This window comes from Rhipicephalus microplus, chromosome 3 (assembly GCF_043290135.1).
Source record: "Rhipicephalus microplus isolate Deutch F79 chromosome 3, USDA_Rmic, whole genome shotgun sequence".
NCBI classification, from domain to species: Eukaryota; Metazoa; Arthropoda; class Arachnida; order Ixodida; family Ixodidae; genus Rhipicephalus; species Rhipicephalus microplus.
Genome location: NC_134702.1, coordinates 3,297,152 through 3,320,620, shown reverse-complemented (window position 1 = coordinate 3,320,620; position 23,469 = coordinate 3,297,152). Strand labels below are relative to the sequence as shown.

Sequence of the window (23,469 nt, the reverse complement as noted above, 5' to 3'; positions counted from 1 at the left end):
ATGGGCCAAGCTCAGGCAAAGCCACCTTGAGGACCATGCCTTCTGTGCAAATAAAGTTGATTCTTCCTTCTCCCTACAAAGCTGAAGATGATCAACAGCTCGCCTGTTCCCTTACGCACATCCAAAATTGTCAGAAGCTTAGGCATAATGGCATCTCTAAACTTTCCCTACAGGTGCCCTCGTTTGGCTCTGGTCATATCGAACTCTGCTACGCTTTCTTCTAAATCAGTTAAGGACCTTGTCGAAACCTCCTTGCAATTTCTCACATCAATTACAAAGCAGAGTCTTTGGCACAGTTGTATGGCCTATGTTGAGATCGAGAAATGTGGCTTGCATAAAGCCCCATTGTGACGGTGCCATGCTATCAAGGCCCTCAGCCACCCCAACACTCCACTATTCAGCGCTGCCGAACCCAGTAAAAAAGAGAAGGTAAAGAGCAATAAGCTACAGGGGTTGATGGAAACAATAGTAGGTACTAGAGCTAAGAATCATCTCATCTCAGTATACCTGCCAGGTCTCCCGATTTGCCCAGGAGACTCTTGAATTTCAATCGCTTTGTACGATTGTACGACCGAGATAGAAATCGTGCCCGCGTGTTTGTCTCAAAGCGGGCTCTAGTTTGGCAACCTAGCACGAATGCACACGCGCGGAGTGCCGATTGTCATCGCCATCGTTGAAGAGCTCGAATGTGCTTAGTCGACCAAGCGGAGCCGTCGCAAATGCGAGCAAGCCTGCCAGTACTTCGAGTATGTGAACGCAGCGCCCCCGCTCTGTGAGCTATGAGGCGCAAGGCAGGTGCGGTGGCGCTAGCGTCGGATTCTGCTGTATTTTCCACGCTAATGTCGCTGAGTGATAGCACTGACACCACTGGCACACCGACTTGCCGTTCTTTCTCTGAGCATTGCTTGTGTTCTTGTGTCGCGAGCGCTGTTAGCGTGGCTAGCGCTGTGTTGCGATGCTGTCTGCAATGGCACTCAGCAAAGAGCAAAAAAATATCTTCAGGTGTTCTTGAAGCAGTATACGACAGAGTTCGGTTGTGCTATCGCCTCGTGGAAAGATGAGCACCATGCGTTCTGCATCACCTGTAAGTGCGACATCAGTATATCCCACGGCGGCAGGACTGACGTGGTTGCGCACGTTTCGTCGAACAAGCACACCAACAACGTTCAGTTCCAGGAGAACAGCATCTAATGCAGCAATTTTTCGGTAAGCAATACGGCGACAATGATGCGATACGTGCGGAATGTTTGTTTACCGCTTTTCTGCTTAAGCACAGCATTCCGTTGAGTGTCTCCGACCACGTGGGACCCTTGCTGCGGAAGATGTTTTCAAAATGCGATTTTGCGAAGCGCTACGGCTGTGCTAGAACTAAGACTACAATGATTGTCGGCAAAATGGCAGGCCATGCACAAGAGTGTGTGGTGAGCGCCTTGAAAAGACGAGTTTTTGCGGTTGCCACTGACGGCTCGAACGACAGCCAGGCACAGCTGTACCCCATCGTGGCCACCTTCTTTGCGGAATAATCGGGCCTTATCGAGAGCAAACTGCTTACTTTAAGCACCCTGGAAGGCCCTTTACCAAGGCGCAACATCGCCAAGTTAATTATAGACAGTTTTGCGTCATTGAATGTGCCATTGTCTAATTGCATAGCTTTTTGCTGTCACAATGCCAACGTGATGATGGGCAATAAGAATGGCAAAGCGGTAGGGCTAACCGAGGCCCATGAAAGCATTGTGAAAATTGGGTGCCCGTGCCATTTAATAAACATTGCGGCTGAAAAGGCAGCTTCTTGTCTCCCAGCAAAGGTGCACAAGTCCTTGTGGACATTTTTTATTATTTAGAAAGAAGTGCTAAAAGAAAAAGTTTACTTAAAGAGTTTCACGAACTGCACAATAAGGAGTTTTGCAAGATTCTAATGCACGTTCCAACCAGATGGCTTTCGCTGGGAAAATGCCTGGAAAGACTCCTATATCAGTGGGCACTGCTCTTGAGCTTTTTCCTTCAAAAGTAAAAAGAGATGCCACTACAGGGTCCCAATTTCTGACCTACTACGACATTCCCAAAATGCCAGCACAAACTGAACACACTGGTAAAGTCTGTTGAATCAACACCTGTGCCTGTGAAAAAACTTAAGGCTACTGATGTGTGCAAGACTGGATCAACTTTCATAACACGTGAGGAACGACTGTTCATGTTCTTGAGCTCGGAGCTTAGCAAAGCTTGCTGTCTGTTTTTAAATAACATTATTCTTGCTTTTGAGACAGTCAACTGCCGCCTGCAAGCACAGGCACCCCTAATACACAAGCTACAGCCTATAGTTCTAAACCTTCTTGAGGACATCCTTTCAAGGTTTGTGAGGCCAGTACTGCTAAAGCAGCACAATGACATCTGTTTGATAGACTACCACAGCAGAAATGTGCAAAAGAATGACCAAGACTTGGTAATTGGACACCAAGCTAAGTGTGTTGTTGAAAAGCTCAAGCCAAGTGACAAAAAGGAATTTTTTGAGGCTGTTAGAAGGTACATGGTTGCTGCATGCGACTACGTGTGCCTCAAATTTACTTTTAGAAATGAGGCTTTGATCAATGCACGTGTTGCGGATATTGAAGCTATGGATAACGTCATTTAAGAATGTCCTTTTTTTTGTTGAGCGGTTTCCAGCATTATTGCCACAAAACGAGCAAGAGACCAGAGATCAAGCTATTAATGCACTGGAAATGGAATTTGTGAAGATGCAGCCTTTCAAAATTCCTACAAATATACTGGAAGAGGAACGGGCCGATGTGCAGTGGAGAAAAATCTCGCTGCTGAAAGGCGAAGATGGACTTATGAAATTCAGTCGCATTGCTCAAGTGATGCTGGGAATCCTTTCAGTATTGCACAGCAATGCTGAATGCGAGCGGCAGATCAGCATTGTGAGGAAGACTCGAACAGAGTTCCCACTTCCGTGTCAGACAAGACACTTGGGCAACTACTTCAGGCAAAATGTCATAGCCGCGCACCGTGTTATGCACAGGTATATTCTGAGGAGTTTTTGAAGAGGGCCAAATCTGCCACAATAAAAATTGGGCAGTAATGTAACTGCGAGTGACACAGCTAGGACTGTTCTTTGAGCGACAGCTTGGACTAGCATGGCGCTAAGGTTGGACTCCATGTGCAGTTTCTCTGTGCAAAAAAAACATTCTTTTGGCAAAGTGTTAGAGTGGCAGCGGGGAACATTGTTATGCCCGGCAGTGCTCGAAGGACTTTTTGAAAAAGGTGGCTTCAACCACGTCGAAGATTTGGTGGTAATGACCATAGCAGGGTAGGTTGTTGGCGGTTTGCAAAAACTATACCATTATTGTGCCATGATAACTCCATAAAGATTCAATCTTGAGAAAAAGCGTGTGAAAAATTCCATCCCCCATGACCCCCCCCCCCCCCCCCCACCGGTTGCATCTCAACCTGGCAGGTATGCATGATCTGCATTTTGTTTGCTTGACGCCTGCCCTTCCTTAACGCTCATCTATAATACTTAAGCTTCAGTAAATCACATCATAAATATTTGTATTCCATGAAGATGCTGTGTACGAGCTTTTCTTTCTTCAATGTCAGAATCACACACACGTAATGTCTTTGCTACCGGGAAAAAAAATACACACAGTCTAGACTCTCCAATGGAATTTTCACATTATTCCACTTCTAAGTGTCAAAAATCAGCGACAAAGAAAACAGTGGAATGTGTTGCATGAGACTGTTATCCACAATAAGTGCTGTCGCTTACTAGGCGTCAGTTTTAAAAAGAAATTAAAAATTTGTAAAGGCAACTGGTGAAACAATAAAGCTTGCTCTGCTACCATGGCTTCTCTAGCAGATAACACAACTTAGCCCAAAAGCACTACAAAATACCACTTCCTCTATCCTTGCAACACAAGCCACAGCAGGAAAGTGAAGTCATGGCAACATTTCCCCTTCAGCATGGATGATGATACACAGAGGAAAAATGAGCAAGCAGACCTTTGCTTTCACATGACATTCTAAATTGCAGGAGACTCGTAATGGCAACACATAACAAACACGTCGCCTTTTTGCCAACTTTTGACCAAAGTTAATTTTTTCATGCTTCAAAGACACAATTTTTAAGATATACTGCTTTTTACATATCCATAACTTATGTGGATGTAGCAAAATGTCCTTTTTTATTCATTGTAAATAAAGGTTATGTTTGAAGTGCAACCACATATAAGGGGCAAGTCTTGGGTGAATAAATATTAACATCTTCTCATTAACAGAATATTTTTTTTCTATGTCAGGGCTTAAAACATATTGGGCACTCTTATATTTGGGAAAAAAAATGTGTACACATTTACACACAGATGCATACACGAATAAGTCACAATATGCACACAGCTTATCCCCAATGAAGACTATAGCATTGGATTAAGTTCAAGACACTGCAACACTTGTGTAGGCAATCACTTCTTCTTTCGCTCGTTGGAACATTTTGGACAGAACCACTTTCCCTTGGGTTTGCTTGTGAGGCCAACACAGGTGAAGTGAAACCACTCAATTGGACACTAAAAGAAATAAAATGAACTTGTGAAGTGTGACAGCAAGCTGAAGAATACGTACAGCATGACTTGTCATCAATTCTCATTTATCTGGTTAAAGGAAAACTAAAGGCAAATAAGACACTATGTCACAGTTAAGGTTTGGTGATTGTGAACATCGAAAACACCAGTATTATATACAGCCATGCTTCAGTAATGAAAAATTCAAATAAACGTAGAACAAGACTTGCATTTTGGAACAAGAGCTTGACAACATACTAAAACCTCAGTACAATCAATCACATGTGCTAGAACATCCCATGACAAAAAATAGTCGTTCCATTGCATTACAAAACCATCTTATTCCTATGAAGAAGAACTTGAACTTCACTAGAGCAAGTAGTTGCAGAGCAAACACCACATGAAAACAAAAAAAGGCCCGAAGGAGATGCAACACTGTCCTCGAGACTGTCCTTGAGGTTTCCCCCAAGAACAAAAGCTTTTTCTTCGCCAAGCTGTGCTCTACTAAAGCCTCTTACTCCTCAGCACTGGCTGTCTGGCAGCTCACACACAATGAACGGTACATCAGAGGACTATTGTCAGGAGAGGGGGGGGATTTCAATAGCACCAATGATATACAGAGCCCAAAAACAATATTTTCTATTTAACTGAACATTTAATTTGCATCAAACATGCACTGTGAAGTTTCTGCAATGCTATTTCAACAATACACATCAACATTATCTTTTTGCTACTAGTGCCCTTTAAAGTAGACAGACATGGCACATAAAATGAATAAAGAAATGAAATATCATACAAATGCCTACAACTGCAGTGATGCTACTGGCTTAGGCTGCTTTGTAGCAGCTTTTGGAGCAGACGAAAATGCGTTTTGGAGCAGCAAAACTGACTTTCAGAGCAGATATTGCTAGAGTCAATTTTAATACACCTATCGTGTTCACGAATAAATCCGTGAACAGGGGTTGTGTCAAGCCGACGTTCTCACAAGCGGTCTTGTCTTCCTCAGGACAGAACTATTCTGTTCTAGCTTTGAGGAAGACAAGTCCGCTCGTAAATATGTCGGCCCGACACAACCCCTGTTTACAGATTTTTTAATCACAATGTCCCAACCCTCCCTGCGTTTTTTTTAATACTGTGTTCATGACACACGAATTATAAAATTCCAATGTGCTGCACGCTATTCAAGCATAATAAAGTAAAAAAGAAAAGATAATATCCCTGACATAGAACTTGACCATATTTATTAGACAAAACCAATGATAAAATTTAATACCATAGCGCTTCATTATACCGTGACAGAAGATCAGTTGACTGATGATTTTTTGGAAGCCAGATTTTTCAGACATGCTTGCAAATTCAGACAATTTTACGACAGCATCACAAGCCCTATTCACTTCTATGGGTAAGAACATCTGAAATTTTCTATGCTAAAACTCTTCGGCATACGATTTTTTGGGCTTTCAGCCGACATTCCAAGTGTGAAACAGCATTACTTAGAGTCACTACCTTTGCTACGTCTATGACCTTGTAGGCTTAAACAATCTACCGCTCTCAAGAGTTGTTCGGCATTACACTCATGTTGAAAAACCGTCTTTGCCGCAATGCATAAGCGCTAGGGGGTGAAGCAGATAAATAAACGGCTTCGAAGAGGCCGGTATCATCGTGGAGTGACGTGATGTCTAACAGATAAGCACCGGAAATGCTCAAAAGCGTGATAGCGGCAATGCGGCAAGCATGCCAGTAAGACTTCATCGCTTTATTATAAGTATCATCAATTAACTGCTTGTTGCTGCCTGTAGCGCAATTGTCGGCGTACTGCGTGCTTCTTTAGACACGCGCGCGTCCGTCCCCGCTGTCTTTCGGTGCGAATCGGCTAAGTGCACCACACAGACGCCTTCACGATTGAAAGCAGCTCGCCATCACCGCGCCCGTGTTGCGATCAGGAACGGAGTGCACATCAAAAACACTTTTTATGACAAACACGTGCATATGAAAGCGCTTCAATAGGAACAGCGACAGCTGTATAGGCGATGTGCTGCACACAAGTAGGAACGATTGGTCTCGTGTGGCAACAAGTGCTACATGTCGCGGGAGATTTTCATGCAATGGCGCGTCTTTTAAGTGCCCACACGCATCGCGGAGGTCCGGACAAGTATTCCTCTATTCTGCCACAGCCTTTATATTACATTGGCGGCGCTTATCAGGCGACGCATACTTGAAAATGGACATCAGCCGGCCCCGATTATATTTACGACAGCCTGAGCGCGCACCTAAATGCCTAATAAGTTTACTCCAGCAGGTATTGAAGCTGTTTCAGGCGGGACTAGCGATTAGATTACTTCAGCAAAATAAATGTTATGAATCTCTTTTTGGTCCACTTCCCGGTCCCTAGAAAGTTCGAAAAGATTGGGCATCCACTTCGCCCTAACCATCCATGGTCTTAACTATAGTCCCTAGAATATACTGGCTAGCCTGCCGTCTCTGCGTCGTCCCCATGCAAGGCGGTGTCCGCGCCACTGACGCATGCGAAGCTGCAGTCTATCGGAGTGCGTTGGTGGCGCATTCGCACAGGCTGCGCAGGGGGAGATCGGTGGCACATCGTGCTTTGTCTTTTATTATTGTACTCCCGGATGAACTGTAATTCTGTTTGTTTGAGAGGATAGAGACTGAATTGTCCTTAACCGACCAAACGTTACATTCAACGTCACTTCTCTTCGGGGCACTGACGTGATCATGGTGGTGGAACCAGCCACTCATTGAACAGGATGCGGTTGTATGAAGAAAAACTAAAGGGCGGAATATTAAATTTATTGTGTATTGAGAAAAGCTTTCATTATAATATAAATACTGTTAACTTGTTTTCACAAACATAAGAACTATTTGTAAGCTCAGTTTTCCCGCTCATACATGAACATTTCTGAGAATGTAAACATCATACCATGTTTATTGAGCTTAGTTTCTAAGTAATACAGATTGGTTCTCAGTGTGTCACAGAGAAAAGAAAATGCAATAATATTTTCAGAATGAAAGGGAAAAATTCATCAAACACGTTAGTATGCTTCAGTTAAGGTCTTTTTATGTTTTTTATGCACAATTAGCAAACTTCATAATATTTCATTCAAATGACACTATTTACCACCACACAGTATAATGACGCAAGAAATAAGTTGTTCCTCAAAGTTTAACAGCTGGACATTTACACAAAATGCAATCAGAAGCATGCTTCTCATATTCCATCAGAAGCATACTACTGCTGTCGTGATTTGTGTTGTTGTTTGTATTTTCTACCTTCTTTGCCATATGCGTTCCTTCTTTAAAACAGTTGAAGGCTGCAGGAATGAACGCGAAATAGGTGCGAAGTGAGCATTATTTGCGCGAACGGTGGATGCTAATTTCAATCTCTCCTGTCACACAAACACAGAAAAGATAAATGTACAACTGCATGCACAAGCTTTTTTTTCTTTTTCACTGTTTCACGTGCTCACAAAAGACACATTCGTGACACAATTAAAAAACGTTTAACAAGATGTGCCATTCCGTGTCATCCATTGGCCGCTGGCCCATCTCACTTGTCTTGCACTGCAATTATTTCTTTGCTTTGCTATATTTGGTTTTACTGACGTATAGGGACCGCTTAATTCATGCTCTATGCCCCTAACAAAATACTCGACATTTTTTTCGTTTTCTGAAAAATGAACATACGTAACGGACTCGCCCTGCATTTCGCCTTTCTTTAAGTTTGGCTTATCGCGTTTAGGTTCCGGTAGGAGTTTCCATTTCGCAAGCGCGCATGTCATCATTAAATAATTAAAGAAGGTAGACACACATAATAAAAAGATATACGAGAGCTAAACCACTGAGAAAGAGCCTAAGGTGTTTCTCCAACAAGGGACGGCAACAACAGTTTTGCGTGAAAAAGCTGAAACGAGATAGTTTATTTACTGTTAGTCCAGGTTGGAAGCCGAGTAAGAAGTGAAAAGGTGGGTACCCAAGGCGTAAACACCACCACTAATTTGTACTCAATGTCACCATTTGTAATAAGAAGCAAAGCACAACTTTGACCTGGCCAAAGCGCAAACAGCTGCGCGAGCCCGTCCATAGGCGCGACTCACGGGAGGGGCGTCTGCTCAAGAAACTCCAATAGCGCACAGAACCACCATCGTATCCATCACCAAGCGGCGGCAGCGGAGACGGCACACTAGCCAGAATATTCTAGGGACCATAGTCCCGACAGTGACATTTGGCCCAGTTTGGCTTGGCATGGGTTACGTCTTACGCAAGTGCATCGCGATGTCATTCTCCGGGAGAACCTCAAGTAGTTTTGTTTCTGAAAGTCAGAGCATGCCCTTGGGCGCAGGTTGGGGGCAGACTCGCCAAATTTGAGGAAATATAGGAGTGTGTCGCAGCCAGGGGGATTCGGCGCCGTTTGGCGCAACAGTAGCATCACTCTACAAGGGAACATTTTTTCTCTGCTCAGTTATGATGGCTCATAGTTATGATGACTCCAACCATTCCAAGTTACTAACCTATTCAGTAACCAGCTCAGCACATTTAAAGGCAGCTGCTTTACCCCCTTCTGATGAGAAATCCTAAAAAATATTTCACAAAAAGCTGCGTTTTTCCCACGCAATACAGAGTAGTGCCTGTTCAATGTCTAATATCCTTTAAAGGGGTCCTGCAACACTTTTCGAGCATTGTCAGAAAATGCTGCCGATCGGTAGTCGAGAAACCTGAAAACATGTGAGCCAATTACTAAAGAGCAGCATGCGGCTTGCTATTCACAATAAATTCTCAGTGAGCTAAAAATTGGTTTTCCTTCTCTCGCCAAATGACTCTACAGCACAGAAATCATTTGTCAAAGCCATCGTATATCAGCCATTGGCTGATATGAGCAGGGCCCGCTCGGTCGTTATTGGGGCCACCGCAGGAGGCCACGAGTTGTCCACCCACGTACGTGCAATTGCACTGAAAAACCGCATATATGAACTCAGAGGTAACGAAACGTACTCACATGTACGGATGAACACAAATAAGCATCCCTGTTACTTCGCTGTGTCTGAAAAGCGTGCACATTTTGCAAACGGAGACTGTGCAGCAATTGCAGTCACCTTTGTGAGCCCACATATTATAACAGAATCGTTGCCATGAAAGCCCAAGTTGTACGATTGTCCCAAAATGGGATAAGGAAGCGCGCATAAGCGTCTCCTTTCCCTGGGTCAAAGTACGCGTGGGAGATGAGACCTTGCGCCGCCGCGTCATGACGATCTGGCAACACAGGCCCATTGCACTATCTTGCTGGTAATGCTGAAAACACGATAGTAGTTCCCCCGAGATACCCATCGCCAGCAGTAAATGGTAGACATAAATAGCTTGCCGCTTGCACGTCGAAGGAGGTGTTCTTTCGTGGCTCAATGGCTAATGCCTCAAGCTCACAATTCCGAGGCCAGACGTTCGATTACCCCCACTAGAGTTTTTTTCTGGATTATTTTTTTTCGTGTTTTCATATATATAGATACGTATACGTATACAGTGAATGACGGCAACGCCAACGGCAAAATTTATCTGAGAGTGTCCAAACAATTGCTATCACAATAAAAAAGTGCTCAAGGTCATGAGGCATGCATGACGTATTTTCTTTCCCCATGTCATCCCTCTGCTTAGCTTCCAGTTCTTTTGTCAGGATGAGTGAATAGAGAATGCAATTGCACCGTGCGACAAATCTTCGTAACTCCGCTTGTACTGGACATATCCTAAACATCCTTGCAGCGGAGAATTTATGAGGCAATAAGCTCCTTTGGTGAATCCATTCTATGGCTACTTCAAAAGTGTCACCGTACCAAAACGCACCCTATTCAACACTGCTTTTGCTTTGTTTTGTAACCTTACTTTTGCTATGTACTTTTTCTATATTTCTATTTTGCTACATGTTCTGTTAGGATATGAGCAATCTTTCCTCTGTTTCACATTCAGCGTTGACGCATCATTCGTCCTGATTGATATGTGGGGCTTGACGTCCCAAAACCACCATATGATTATGAGAGACGCCGTAGTGGACGACTCCGGAAATTTCGACCACCTGGGCTTATTTAAAGTGCACTCAAATCTGAACACATGAGCCTACAGCATTATTGCCTCCATCGAAAATGCAGCCATCGCAGCTGGCATTAGATCCCCCGACCTGCGTGTCAGCAGCTGATAACCACCACAGCGGGGCGCATCATTCGTCCTGTCTTTTAGGTTCTTTCCACAGTCACCTTTCCTCAGACCGATGGTGGAGCTGTAGTCACATGAACAATATCTGCATTCCTTGATGAGGCAACAAAATAAGTTTTAAACAGCAAATGAAAGAGCCAGGCTATGTTAATGTTTACCTAAGGACAAAGGTGTCCAAGTTCGCAGAGTTAAACACCAAAACATTTTCCGATGCCTAGGCAACCTTGATTGGCTGCTGCCACAACCTCTTGATTTCTTTTGATTTCAATGCGTTTGTCACATTCTCTTCAACCAGCGCACCTCTACTGAAAAGTGTGCTTCCTGACTCACTTGTTTAAAATGTTTTCTCGAAGAAACATAATTGTTCCATTTTGTGGAGAATGCACAACAAGCAGCATGTGTATACAAGCATGGCAGTTCTGGAAAAGGGTTAGTGCCAGCAAGGGCAGACCACATTATAGCTAGTCTTGATCTATCAGCAGTAACTGTAAGTGGTCTGTGCTGCGCTAATGAACAGCAGGGGCATCAAGAACGAAACCTTTGAAAACAATGATTCAATGTCAACTAAGTGGTGTCGGCCTTTTATCTCTCCCCAACGTAATAATAAACTTCTCCCCATCACTGACGTGCATTCTCCTCTATCTCTCCTCAGACAGCCACATGAAGCTAGTGAGCTCAAAGATCTTTCCAATAGCTGTGGAACATTTCTGAGTTGCATCAGGAATGAAGCTAGTGTATGATATATAGCTTGTGACCAACTAGTATTCCTTTTTTAGCTTTCCTGGCTGATTCGATAATGGTATCAAAACCAAAATCGGTATGGCATAACATGACTCTATGACGAGCATAACTGACTAGTCATAACATGAAAATCGTGACATGTATGTCATGATTTACATTTCATGGTCTTGCTGCTCTTGAGCTGGTTTTGTTCACATGACGTGTTGCAAAGCTGGTATGGTATGACATGACTGCTTGGCGAACGCAAGCAACAGACCGTAACATGAAAATAATGTCATGCATGTCATGTAACAATATGACTACATGTTACACTCATGATGAGCTCGTGGCCGTTTCGCTAGCTCCACATATACCAAATTTGGTATAACGTGACGTGACTAAACGGTGCAGGTATAGGACACGTCCAAACGTGATATCATGACATGCATGTCATGAAAAACATGACTACATGCTGCACTCATAGCACGCTCGTGGCCGTTTCGCTAGCTCCACATATACCATATTTGGTATCGGGTGACATGAATAAAAGACGAAGGTAAATGACATATCCAACATGATAATCATGATATGGATGTCATGTAAAACATGACTATATGATACACTCATAGCGCGCTCACGGCTGTTTCGCTAGCTTTTCATGTACCATGTTTGGTATCCCGTGGCGTGAATAGACAACGATGGTAAATATTACGTCTAAACATAATAATTATGACGTGTGTCATGTAAATCATGACTACATGCCACGCTCATAGCGTGCTCGCACGGTTTCGCTAGCTCCATATATACCGAATTCGGTATCAGGTGACGCGAGTAGACGACAGAGGTAAGTGTCTCGTCCAAACACGATAATCGTGACATGGAAGTCATTTAGAGTGTAATTTACGACCGCCTCGTAACGTTGTGCTGATTTTAAAGTGACACTCAGCCTTCCTAATTCATGCTTTGCATATTATCAATTGGCACTGTATGTGGGATCTGCCCTTTTTGTCCCATGTGCGTTATGTGTAACAAAAGCATTATGGGCATAGCTCTCCTGTAGCTCAAGGCAAAACTATTGGAGCACCGGCCGCTGCTTGTTCGTGACGGCCTTCTATACAAGACAAACTATTCGACTAAAGGCGCACGCTTTCTTTTAGTCGTACCACAGAGCCTACAATTTGACATACTGAAAGCCATGCACGACGGTGCGACAGCTGGTCATTTGGGGTTCATTAGAACTTTGAATAGGACACAAGCGCTTTTACTGGCCCAGAATGTGGGACACAGTCAGCACTAAGTCGCAAGTTGCGAACAGTGCCAACGCTACAAGCTCTCTTCGACTCCTCCGCCAGGACTTCTCCATCCACTGCCACCTCCTCATCTACCATTTGATCAAGTTGGTATAGACTTTTTGGGCCCATTTCCATGCTCGTCTAACAACAATCGATGGGTGATAGTATGCGTCGACCATCTGAGTCGTTACACAGAAACTGCGGCGATAACATCTTTGGCAGCGGCGTGAATGGCCACGTTTTTGCTTAGATTCGTCATTCTACGGCATGGCCCTCCCAGAGTGATCATTACTGATCATGGTCGTCAGTTTGTTGCGGACGCCATTGAAGAACTGGTTTGTCTGTGCAATACACAGTTCCGTCATTCATCCCCTAATCACCCTCAGACGAATGGGCTGGTAGAACGTACGAACAGAACTCTGACTAACATGTTGGCCATGTACGTATCATCTGACCACAAGGACTGGGATGATTTCTCCCCTTAATTACCTATGCGTATAACATGGCCATACATGAGACAACCAATTACAATCGTTTTTACCTCTTTTACGCACGTTTGCCGTTAAGCTGCATAGATATGTAGTGCAATCATCACCATCATCATTTCTTGATCACTGTGCCGCGCCTCTCGCATAGCTGATGATAGCTCGAGCTGCGCGAGGATTAGAACAAGCTAGCGCACTTGGCGTGTAGGACGTGAACAGCCACGGCGGCTCCGCTTCAGGCGTGGAATAACGTGGCGAGATCGGCATGGCCGCGTGAGCTGCCTCCGACGCTGTCTCATGCCTCTCTTTTCTCACCGCTAAAGTGGTGACCCGGAGAACACGCCCTTCACCGAACGGCCTGCTGCCATGCTTCCGCAACTCTGCCCTCCAGTTTCGCCATTTCACCCGGTCTACTCTTGAGCGTGGTTTATGCGGCTCAATGCCATTCTTGAGTCAATGACATCAAGGCACAACCGATGTTGCACGTTGTCCTGCTGGACACCCTCCCGGTTGAGCTGTGATATCTAGCCGCCGAGTCATCCTCCAGCCCGCGACCCTTCGACGACCTCTGCGCTGCGGTGCTTGCCTGCTACCGTGAACAATGAAACCTACCGCCCACTTCCGGGGAGCTGCGAGTTCCAGGTTTCCCTCCGCCCCAGGGAGTGGTACCAGACGGCCCGCAGCCCTACCTCGACCAAGGCTTCACTTCCCTGGCTACATCTCTTACAACCTCTCGTCCGCCGGCCATTGGCAACGCCAGTCCCGCGTCCGAGTGCCCGTCTAACGACATAAGGACATTAGTTTTGCATGCGACCAGTCAGCCACGAGGTACGCTTTTTCAACGTCCTCAGCCGACGATACTGTATGCATGCTCACCACTCGCTCGTCTTGGTCGACCTCAATGGCCCTCAACACCTCTGATGCGTCAAGCTCCAGGACAGCAATAACCCCGAACGCCCCGGAATCTACCACGACTACGGGCATTGTCACGCCCGCTATTCACCTCCCGGTTGCGGAACCTTCACCATCCCCAATGTCCGAAGGGGACACTCTACCAGCCTCAACGCTCTGCGCATCTTGCCAGCAACGACCAGCATCGTCATCGCAGTCTCCTGCAGCAGAAGTTAAAGCCACCAGCCATCAACCACGGCCAAACTTCCAAGACGCTGCGACTATGACTGATGCACTTGAGGACGACGTGCCTGGTCCGCTTCCGACAGGGCTCACCAGGCATACCACGCTTGCGGTGGAGCAATCTAGAAGGTGTTGGCTAGAGGCAGCCATCAATTATGCAGACCTGCATGCCAACGCTGTGCACGGACTACTGCAGGTCATTACACGAGCACAGGTGTCTCGTCCAACCCTCCGGCCGTGCCCACGCTGACTGGGTTACACCACCACCATTTTCCGGAGCCTTTGACGCCGAACAGCAACAACCAAATGCGTGTCCACAACGCCGACTCGTGTGTCACAACCGCGACGATGCCCACACCTCATACATGTCTACCACCCGTGACACTACGTCGACGACAACAACGTGCTTGGCGTCACGCATCGTGGCACCTTTTGAGCCGCAGTGACGAGTTGCAGTCACGACCCTGAAGACTGCGCAAGCACCCACTCGACCTGTCCGACGTAATGTCCCACCACTTGTTGTGAACCCGACTACCCACCGTGCACGTGGCGCTGTTGTTCGTACACGTTCCTGCGTCCATAAGCACGTCTATCCATACCAGTACATCGAACGCCGCACGATTTTGAGGTCTGTGTTACGTCGACCCCAACGTCGAAACCCGCAGTGCCGACCCTCTGCCGACGTTAGCAGCATGACTTTGCGACACACGGTTCATTCTCGGTCTGTCTCACCAGGTCATCGTGAGACCCTCTTGTCTGCGACCACAGCGACCCGGCGCTTCCTTCTTTGTCTCTTGCGCTTCTCCCAGAGTCGCCCACCGGAGACCCGCTGCTTACCGATGGCCCATCAACGTTGACAACCTGGACTTCCCAAATGAACACTGTATAGATTGTCATTCATGTATACAGCATTTGTCGCTCTCTTTCTTTTTACATATGCTTTCAAATTGCGCAAAGCACTAGGGGGAGCCCTGTAGTTCCATCATCACCATCATCATTTCATAATCACTGCGCCGCACGTCTCGCGCAGCTGATGCTAGCTCGAGCTGCGCGAGGATTAGAACAAGCTAGCGCACTTGGCGTGTCAAACGTGGACAGCCACCGTGGCTCCGCTTCAGGCGTGGAATAAAGTGGTGAGATCAGCACGGCTGCGTCGGCCGCCTTCGACGACGTCTCACGTCTCTCTTCTCTCGCCGCTAAAGATACTATTCTATCATCTGACTTCCATAGTGACTATTCTGTCTCCAAGACACTCTGCCTAGCTGAAGAAGCCCGGCGAATTGCTCGTCTTCGTACTGTGGCTTCACAACACCGATCGAAGGAAAGCTATGACAGCCACCATTAGTATGTCGCATCCTGCAAAAGAGACTGTGTGATTGTGGACGCCACAATGTAAACGGGGCCTATGCGAGAAGCTTTTACCCCAGTGCACTGGCCCATTTGTCATTGTTGATCACTTGAGCAATTTGACATACGTAATAGCACAACTGACATCAGCTGGCCGCCGGTCAAACTGGATCCAGTTGATACATGTCGCTTGCCTTAAACATTATCGGTTAAAGTCGAAGGGTGTTTATTAGCAGGGCGAGGTTGATGCAGATACCGACGCCATTTAATAATGCCGTCGGTACCTGCAACAATTCATTTGAAAGTTCGAATATTCGCACACACCTAAAAATAATCTCCAGTGTCGTATGGGTGGTTTTGATTCTGATCAGGGCTGAGCCTGATTAGACTCGATTCGGATCAGTCGCTTCTTAATGGTCATATTTAATCCAAATCAGGCTCGATTGGCATCAAGGCAGCTGCAATCTGGCTCAACAATCGTGATTTGACTGACTTCCATGCCTAACATGATCCGGATAACGCTGTCCCTTGCAGCAGCAATGAAATTGTTATCCTGCTGAGGAGGTGCCAAAAGTGCCTGTCTGACACCGAAATTCCTTCACCCAGCAGGACATGAAGCTTAATTTTAGCCCAACCAAATGAATTGTACGCCTACAAATATGCATAAGAAGAAAATGCGAAACTTACATCAGGGTTGTCGCACCCAATCATCTCCCCATAGGAGACCTGGTGACACAGGCAATAGGTGGGCTCATTTGGATCTACAGGCATGTCAAGCACATCAGATGGATGTGATATACTGATGGACTGCAGCAGGGGAACATCTGTTGGTCTGCAAGGCAACATTAGATGCACTCAGCAAAATGGGACGAGGTTGCTCCATAGATGGATGACTCAATAGTAAATGAAAGCATTCATGGTGGTAGCTAACACTTCACTGTTAGAATAAAAAATTACGAAAGGAAAAAGATATACAGTACAACCTGCATTAATTCCAACCCTTATTTCGAAATCCCGCTTAATGAGAAAGATTTTCGCGGTCCCGTATTTTGCAATGTAAGTTTGAGTGGATAATTTAAAGCAGCGGCTGGCACCAGCTCGGTTAATCCGAAAACTATGGCTGCCATGTGCCAGTTCCACATCCTGATTTCACAGCGAATCCGCGGAAACGACAGCCATTAATTGCCACAAGGCAATGCAACGTATCCATACTAATGAGTGGAAGCTGAAGCACCTCAGTCTCACTACTTCCAGCGCAAAAAAAAAAAAGGAGAAAAACAGTGTCGTAGTCGACCAGAACATGCACCTGCAGAAAATGAGTTTTGCTTCACTGCAACACAGTGGTGACATGCGGGCACCCCTGTGTTTCTCGCAACGTGAGTGGATTATGGTTTACCCATTCATTCTGGGATTGTAAAGAATAAAGGACAGTTTGGCGGAAATTGCGATGTATACGAACCTCCGCCTGTTGGTTGCTCCAGCAATTTTTGTCTTTGCACAGCTGGCGGAGTTCATGCCAGCAACACCTACTTCGAAAACTAAGCTCGAAGGTTTCAAAGATGATTTATTTCCAGCCAAAACACATCGTGAGCTTCGTCATTCTGGCCATGATTAAATTCATAATTATATTAGAAAGAATGTGCAAATGGTCGCATCATGACAAGCTGACGCAGCGAGGAGCAGGCGACATGCTGCCTGCGTGTCACTACTTTGTTTCAGTGAAAATATCTTGTTTTCAGCAGGCGCCCATTTCAGTCACGACCGCGTTTTCTTTTTTTTTTTTGTGGCAGCAGCAAGGCCCACTTTTCCTACATGTTTGCGGCAAAATAAAGACCAGGTATTGCTCGAAAACATAATCTTTGGAGCCACAAATTAGCCGGCACAGCAAACAAGGAGCACCAATTACTTTGAATTGTTCTAAGTTCCTTGCGCCCCACTTTTTGTATGTTCTGTTAATTTGAAAACCCGCTTCATTCGAAGCTTTCTCGCGGCCCCAGCGACTTCGAAATGATGAGGTTTTGCTGTATACATATATACAGTCCACCATTGGGCAAGGTAACACGTTCTTCTTTTTAGCTCGAAACACATGAAAGCATGGTGTACACTTTTGATATAGTCTGCTCAATACTTCTCACAAATATTGGTGTCTTCTTGGCTGTATGGAAATCATTCAAGTAACCTGCTACTATGATGCTTTTTCGAGAGCCTTAATGCAGGCTGTGTGGCCTAAATTTATAACATTTTCTAGCACTTTTTATACACAGTGTTTATCAGAACAAGTAAAAAAACAAACTCCTCTTACAAAGCACAACAAGATACAAGCTAACTTCAACAGTAAAGGTGACTGAGAACATTGTATTACTTACTGGGAGACCTGACCTTTGAGTTTCTTGCGCGAAGGTTTTGGAACTTCATCATCCGATGACATTGAGCGTCCACGCTTAGTCTTCTTCTTCTCTAATTTGTCTTGTGTTTTTCTTCCCCGCTCTGGTTGAGCAGGATAAAAACATGACATAGAAAAAAAAAACCTCTTAGAAACAGGTAACTGGTTTATATATATTAAAACCACCTAAAACCACCAACATGTAACTTGAACATTTATATGGTGGCCTTTCAGGCAACAAATTCTTAAGCCTCATGAGGTTATAATCACTGCCAATCTTCTCATGTTTCTCAGATACATCAAACATATATGAAATGTCATATTGAGAACAATTTAATAACAGCAACTTCAGGGTTTGTACAGGTTTTGAAGGCAAAAAAAAAAATGCACTCACCAACCCAAAGGGAATCATGAGGGAATGCGAATGCGTTGCGTAGTGTCCATAATGACAATTAGCACGTGAGAACCCAGCGTTAGAAGAAAAGTGTTTTTTTTTCTTACACCGTGCAGTCAATGGCACTGTTCGCCGCATGTGCCGTTCTTCTGTCGCAATAGATGCGGTATGCGTTTCTAGCTCTTCTAGCTAGCATGCACCGTTAAAAAGTTCTATGAAGTGAACAAAATAAACAGCGTTTTCCGCTCGACGTTGGCGTTTCACAGCGGCGTCTCGAGCACACATTTCCGGATGTTCTTGAGAAGTGCCCTGCAAGCGAAAACTCAAGAGTGGGGCGCAGGGAGGAGAGAGAGCGAACGGCAAGAGGAGCGGCAAAGCACTGCACCTACTCTCTTCGTCAATCTCTCGCACCACATGCTCCGCTTGCTAGGGCCGAAGATAAGCGTGCGCACCCACAGCATTTGCTTTGGAAGACCGCCACGGACAACGCTGCATGTTTATTTTAGCCCGACTAAGAAATGCATTCGCATTTAATATTCAAGGGTGTTCAAGACTTGAAAAAGTTTTTTTCGACCAATAATTGATGATACACTTATCACAAAAAGCAACAAATTCATTGAATATTATGAAAGATGATCATATTGTGGAAGGACTAAGATGAGTTTAGCACTACAGTGAGACAAGTGATAAGCTCCAGGAGTTTTTTAGGTTATTCTTGGTTGATGTTTAGCAGCTCTTCTCTCTTGCTTTTTTCTGATTTCCTGAGATCGTTTGACTTCACTATGCATGTGCAATCACCTGTCTCGTCTGTTTTCAATGCCGAAGTTGTCAAATCAGCAACTGCTGCTTCTAGCTCTATTTTCCTTAAACTTAACTTATCAATTTTTTTAATCATTTGCTTATGCTTGCTGCTTCCTATTCTGCCCTCTAAATAGTAGAGATGCTTTTGTGCAATCACCTGTCTCGTCTGTTTTCAATGCCGAAGTTGTCAAATCAGCAACTGCTGCTTCTAGCTCTATTTTCCTTAAACTTAACTTATCAATTTTTTTAATCATTTGCTTATGCTTGCTGCTTCCTATTCTGCCCTCTAAATAGTAGAGATGCTTTGCGTGCAACAGCTGAAATAGAATTTGTAGCAATTTCTGCAGCAGCAAAATGTTACTGTTGAAGCACTAAAATCCAAAAAATGTGGAGCCGGTTACTAGAAAAAAAATATTTGATCATGAAAGTGCACATCATAGTTACCTTCCAAGACCAAATTTGGAGCAGTATCAAGAAGGCACACGTTAAAAAAAGATACGTACAAACCATTCAACATCTCCTAAATCGTGCAGAGTGAATATGAGCACTGCTATTTAAGAAGGAATGTGCAAATTTAAGGGCTCTTTTTCTTTGATTTGCAACACCAATGACAACTAACAGACAAATATGCAGTGCTATTAGAAGTAATTGTAATGAAGAAAAAAAGTGGATGAAAATAGAACTTGTCACCCCATAAACTGGATGGAGAGATGACCCCCACCATAGCTTAGTGAAAGAGTACCGGACACATTATTCAAAAGTCACAGATTCAAATCCTGCCAAGGCAAGTTATCCTTCTGTCTTCACATTTATATTATAATTACTACATCCCCTATACTTTCCCTGGCATTATTGTCTGTTAGTCCTCATTCATGGCCAATAAAATAAATATTTCGAATCACCCCACTCAGCAAACAATGATCAAGTTTACATTAGCATTTACCACGCCAGTCAAATCTTTGACAGACTCTGAGGATTAAAATGTGGATCTGCTAAGCTGGGGACCTTAGCGGTATATGAGAAGAAAAAACTGGCGCACAGTTTCATTTGATTTTTTAGAGCTGCACAAATGTTTTACACAACTCCAAACGATTGCCAGTAACTTATTTAAATGTCAGCAATCATACTACTGCCCACAATTATGCTGCGTATAAATGTATGAGTAATTGAACAAACTGTGCTGTGTCCCGTGACTAACACTGACAGCCCCTTCCAAATCTTATAACTCTTTTCCGCAGGTCACCGATGTACTGTGGCAAAGGTGGCTTTGAAGGCCCATAAACTGCCTTAGATTTTTTTTTTTTTTCGAACATTTCAAGTAAGCACGCACATCGTGCGCAGTATGCCGTCACAACGATTCTACGCGTGGCAGCGCTACAAGCTGCCGGTACGCCACAAATTCCAAGAAACAATTTTTCCTTTTTTCTAGGCCTTTCAGGCCTCCGTGTGGTGTGCCGAATGACTATCTCTGATGTGCCGTTCAAATATCCATGCTAGCCACGACTATGGTGTGATTGGTGAAGCAAGAGCCTACGGCATCAGCTTAGTCTGCAAGCAGCTGTCTGCCCTGCTTCTTGTTGTTCGTCAAGTTGCCCTTGAGCGTGCGTGCAAGTCCATCATGTTGGCGACCCTTGGAAGGCCTGCGTGCAACGCAGAGTAAGGGCCCAATTCGTATAAGCATGGGCTGGTCCGGCAGCTGTGGTTCATAAACAGACACACAGTTGACAGTTGTTAAATTCCAATGGCAAAGTCTGAGCAAGTTATTCTGCTTCTTTTGGGGTAAGTGTGTTCCAATGGCAGAATGAGGGCAGGAATCAAGTGTTCTTATGAAATAGTCGGAGTGGATTGAAAGTGGGAGTAACACCGGGGAGCCGAAAAAGTTGCTCCACCGAAATCCGCAAAGTGGACCGCAACTCAGCGTGCCATACTCCAGTGAGACTGACGTGTTTTGGCAATAATGATAGACGACACGGCCGACTGAGCAAATCAATTTGTCGCAGAGTGACAGTGAACAACTGTGTTCAAAAAATTCAACAGTGGAATCAGTGGTTAGCAAAACGGCATGTCGTCAGCTACAGTGGTTCAGATTCGAGGACTATCCTTTTGCTGCTTCGAGGGACCCGCTGCCCAGTGTAATTGGAGAGGAAATACGTGGAATTTTGTAGCACATTTGTCGCCGCTTGTTCAGTGATTGTGCTTTTCAACTCTTTTCGCGATTGGATAGACGATATTTTGTGCATTTTAGAAAAAGAAGTGAGAAGTGGATTTGGGCAAACGCGAAGAACGCAAGAGGTGGGTTTCGAGCGCAGCACGAGGTAATGCTTTGAAACACAAGGTAAGCTTTTGCAGAACCACTTCGATTTAGTATTTTCGAAGCACGAACCGTGACCACTTGAAAATCACCCACACATATGGGCAGATGCTGCCAAATGTCAACATATGTATGATGACAACAAAAGTATGCATTCTATGCCTGATGAAGTACCATGATGTAGTGTATTTGCTTTGCGTATTCTGCATCGCCAACTGTCTGTAAAATTTATGGAAACAGCTGAGAGCATAAAAGGCCCTTGGGACAAAACGCTGCTCTATTGATGATATCGTGGGACGTAAAACGATCGCAGTCACTTATGAAGCAAAGATTAGCATGGTATGGCGTCTCTAGTACATGTCAGACTTGCTAGCGTGAAGTGCTGATAGGCTGTGTTATGTATGTAGAGTGCAGAGAATTTCACATAAATTCAAACACATTGAAGTGCATAAGGTGAATGATGTCTCACGTAAAGGTAGATGGAAAGGCATGAAAAAAGCCAGAAAACTACAAGTGAGCATTGCATTTTTAGAGTAAGAAACAGTTTACCATTGCCATTTACTACAAGCATATCGAACTCGTCAGTTATCCCCTTGAAATTCCCTTGTAAAACTATATAAATTTGCACGTTTATATCAAAAGGTATTTTTACCCACCTTTGAATATATCGAACGCCGTGCGAGCTGGAAGGTGCGCTTTGGCACTTGCCATGCCTCGCAATCTCCGCGACACTGCAGCCCCGCGGGTGAGTTGGAAAGTGCACTTTGGGCCTTGGCACTCGCAGTGCCGGGCGAACTCCGCACGGCACCACGCGTCAGCCATAACCCAAAACGCTCAAGAAACGATAAGGGTTGAGAGGGCTCGAACTGCACAATCTTTAACTCGCGAAATGGCTCTTTTGTTTTGTTTCGTTTCTCATTTTCAAGCTTTCTCCACATACTCCGTGAGCGCGGAGAGCAGGAATGAAGGAGCAGACACACACCTCCTTTCGCCTTTTATTTTTTGTTGCTGTTTTAAGTGTTTTGATCAGCCAACCACATCTCGCGCCTTTTGCTGTTGCCCTCACAAGTGGCCATCGCCTCACAATCACTTTGTTGCTTCCGTTGTCGCATCGCCTACGTACCACCGCATGTGCAGCATTTCTCTTTTGCGTGCGTGGTGTGCAAAGACGCTGTGAACTCCTTGAATTGCGGCCTATCGTGTAGATATGCCCAGCGTCAAAAAGTGCGAGACCCCTGATTTGCGACAAAATTGAAGGCTATTCAGCCTGTTGAGGTGGGCAAGAAATGTTCAACCGTCCCGAACGACTTCGGCATACCACGGAGCACTCTGAGTACATTGTTGAAGAACAAAGCAGATATCAAGGCAAAGCTGGCGCTGCAGCGAACGTCGGGAGCCTGTCATGTGTGCGCTCCTGCCCACGGGGATGTAGAAAAGGCACTCTATGCATTGTATTTAAAAGTGCGCGCGAAGAACATTCTAGTAGATGGCTCGATGCTGACGGCCAAGGCCAAATGGTTTGCCGCTGCACTCGAGGAAACAGCTCCGCTGGCCACACCGGGTTACTTCACTAATTTAAGCATCACTAAAACATCGTTGGCAAAACAATTTCTGGCAAAAGCAAAGCTGTCAGCAGCCAGGACATCCAGCAGTGGATGACAAAGGAGTGGCCGGAAATCTCCACAAAGTTTTCTCTCGCGAAGATCTTCAACGCCTGGCGAGACGTGAAGATGAACACAGTGGTCAAGTGCTTTCCCAAGGCTAGCTTCGAAACGGCAGAACTTGCGGAAACCGGTGAAGCCGATGATGACGACGAGCGCATATACGACGCATTTCACA

General features: G+C 45.1%; 2 protein-coding genes across 7 annotated transcripts in view; one reads left to right on the top strand and one right to left on the bottom strand.

Annotated features, from left to right (window-relative positions):
• Positions 1-23,469, top strand: part of Alg3 (Alg3, alpha-1,3- mannosyltransferase) — a 156,679-nt gene that overhangs the window by 60,592 nt on the left and 72,618 nt on the right. The window lies entirely within an intron of this gene.
• LOC119184168 (inhibitor of growth protein 5) overlaps positions 3,646-23,469 on the bottom strand; it is a 154,158-nt gene continuing 134,334 nt past the window's right edge. For both annotated transcript variants that reach the window (XM_075888743.1, XM_037433893.2), the window contains exons 4-6: positions 18,108-18,228; positions 16,429-16,573; positions 3,646-4,556 (exon numbers count right to left, since the gene is read on the bottom strand). In XM_075888743.1, the coding sequence (XP_075744858.1) occupies positions 4,455-4,556; positions 16,429-16,573; positions 18,108-18,228 (368 nt within the window). In that variant the 3' untranslated portion in view covers positions 3,646-4,454. The remainder of the gene's footprint in view (positions 4,557-16,428; positions 16,574-18,107; positions 18,229-23,469) is intronic.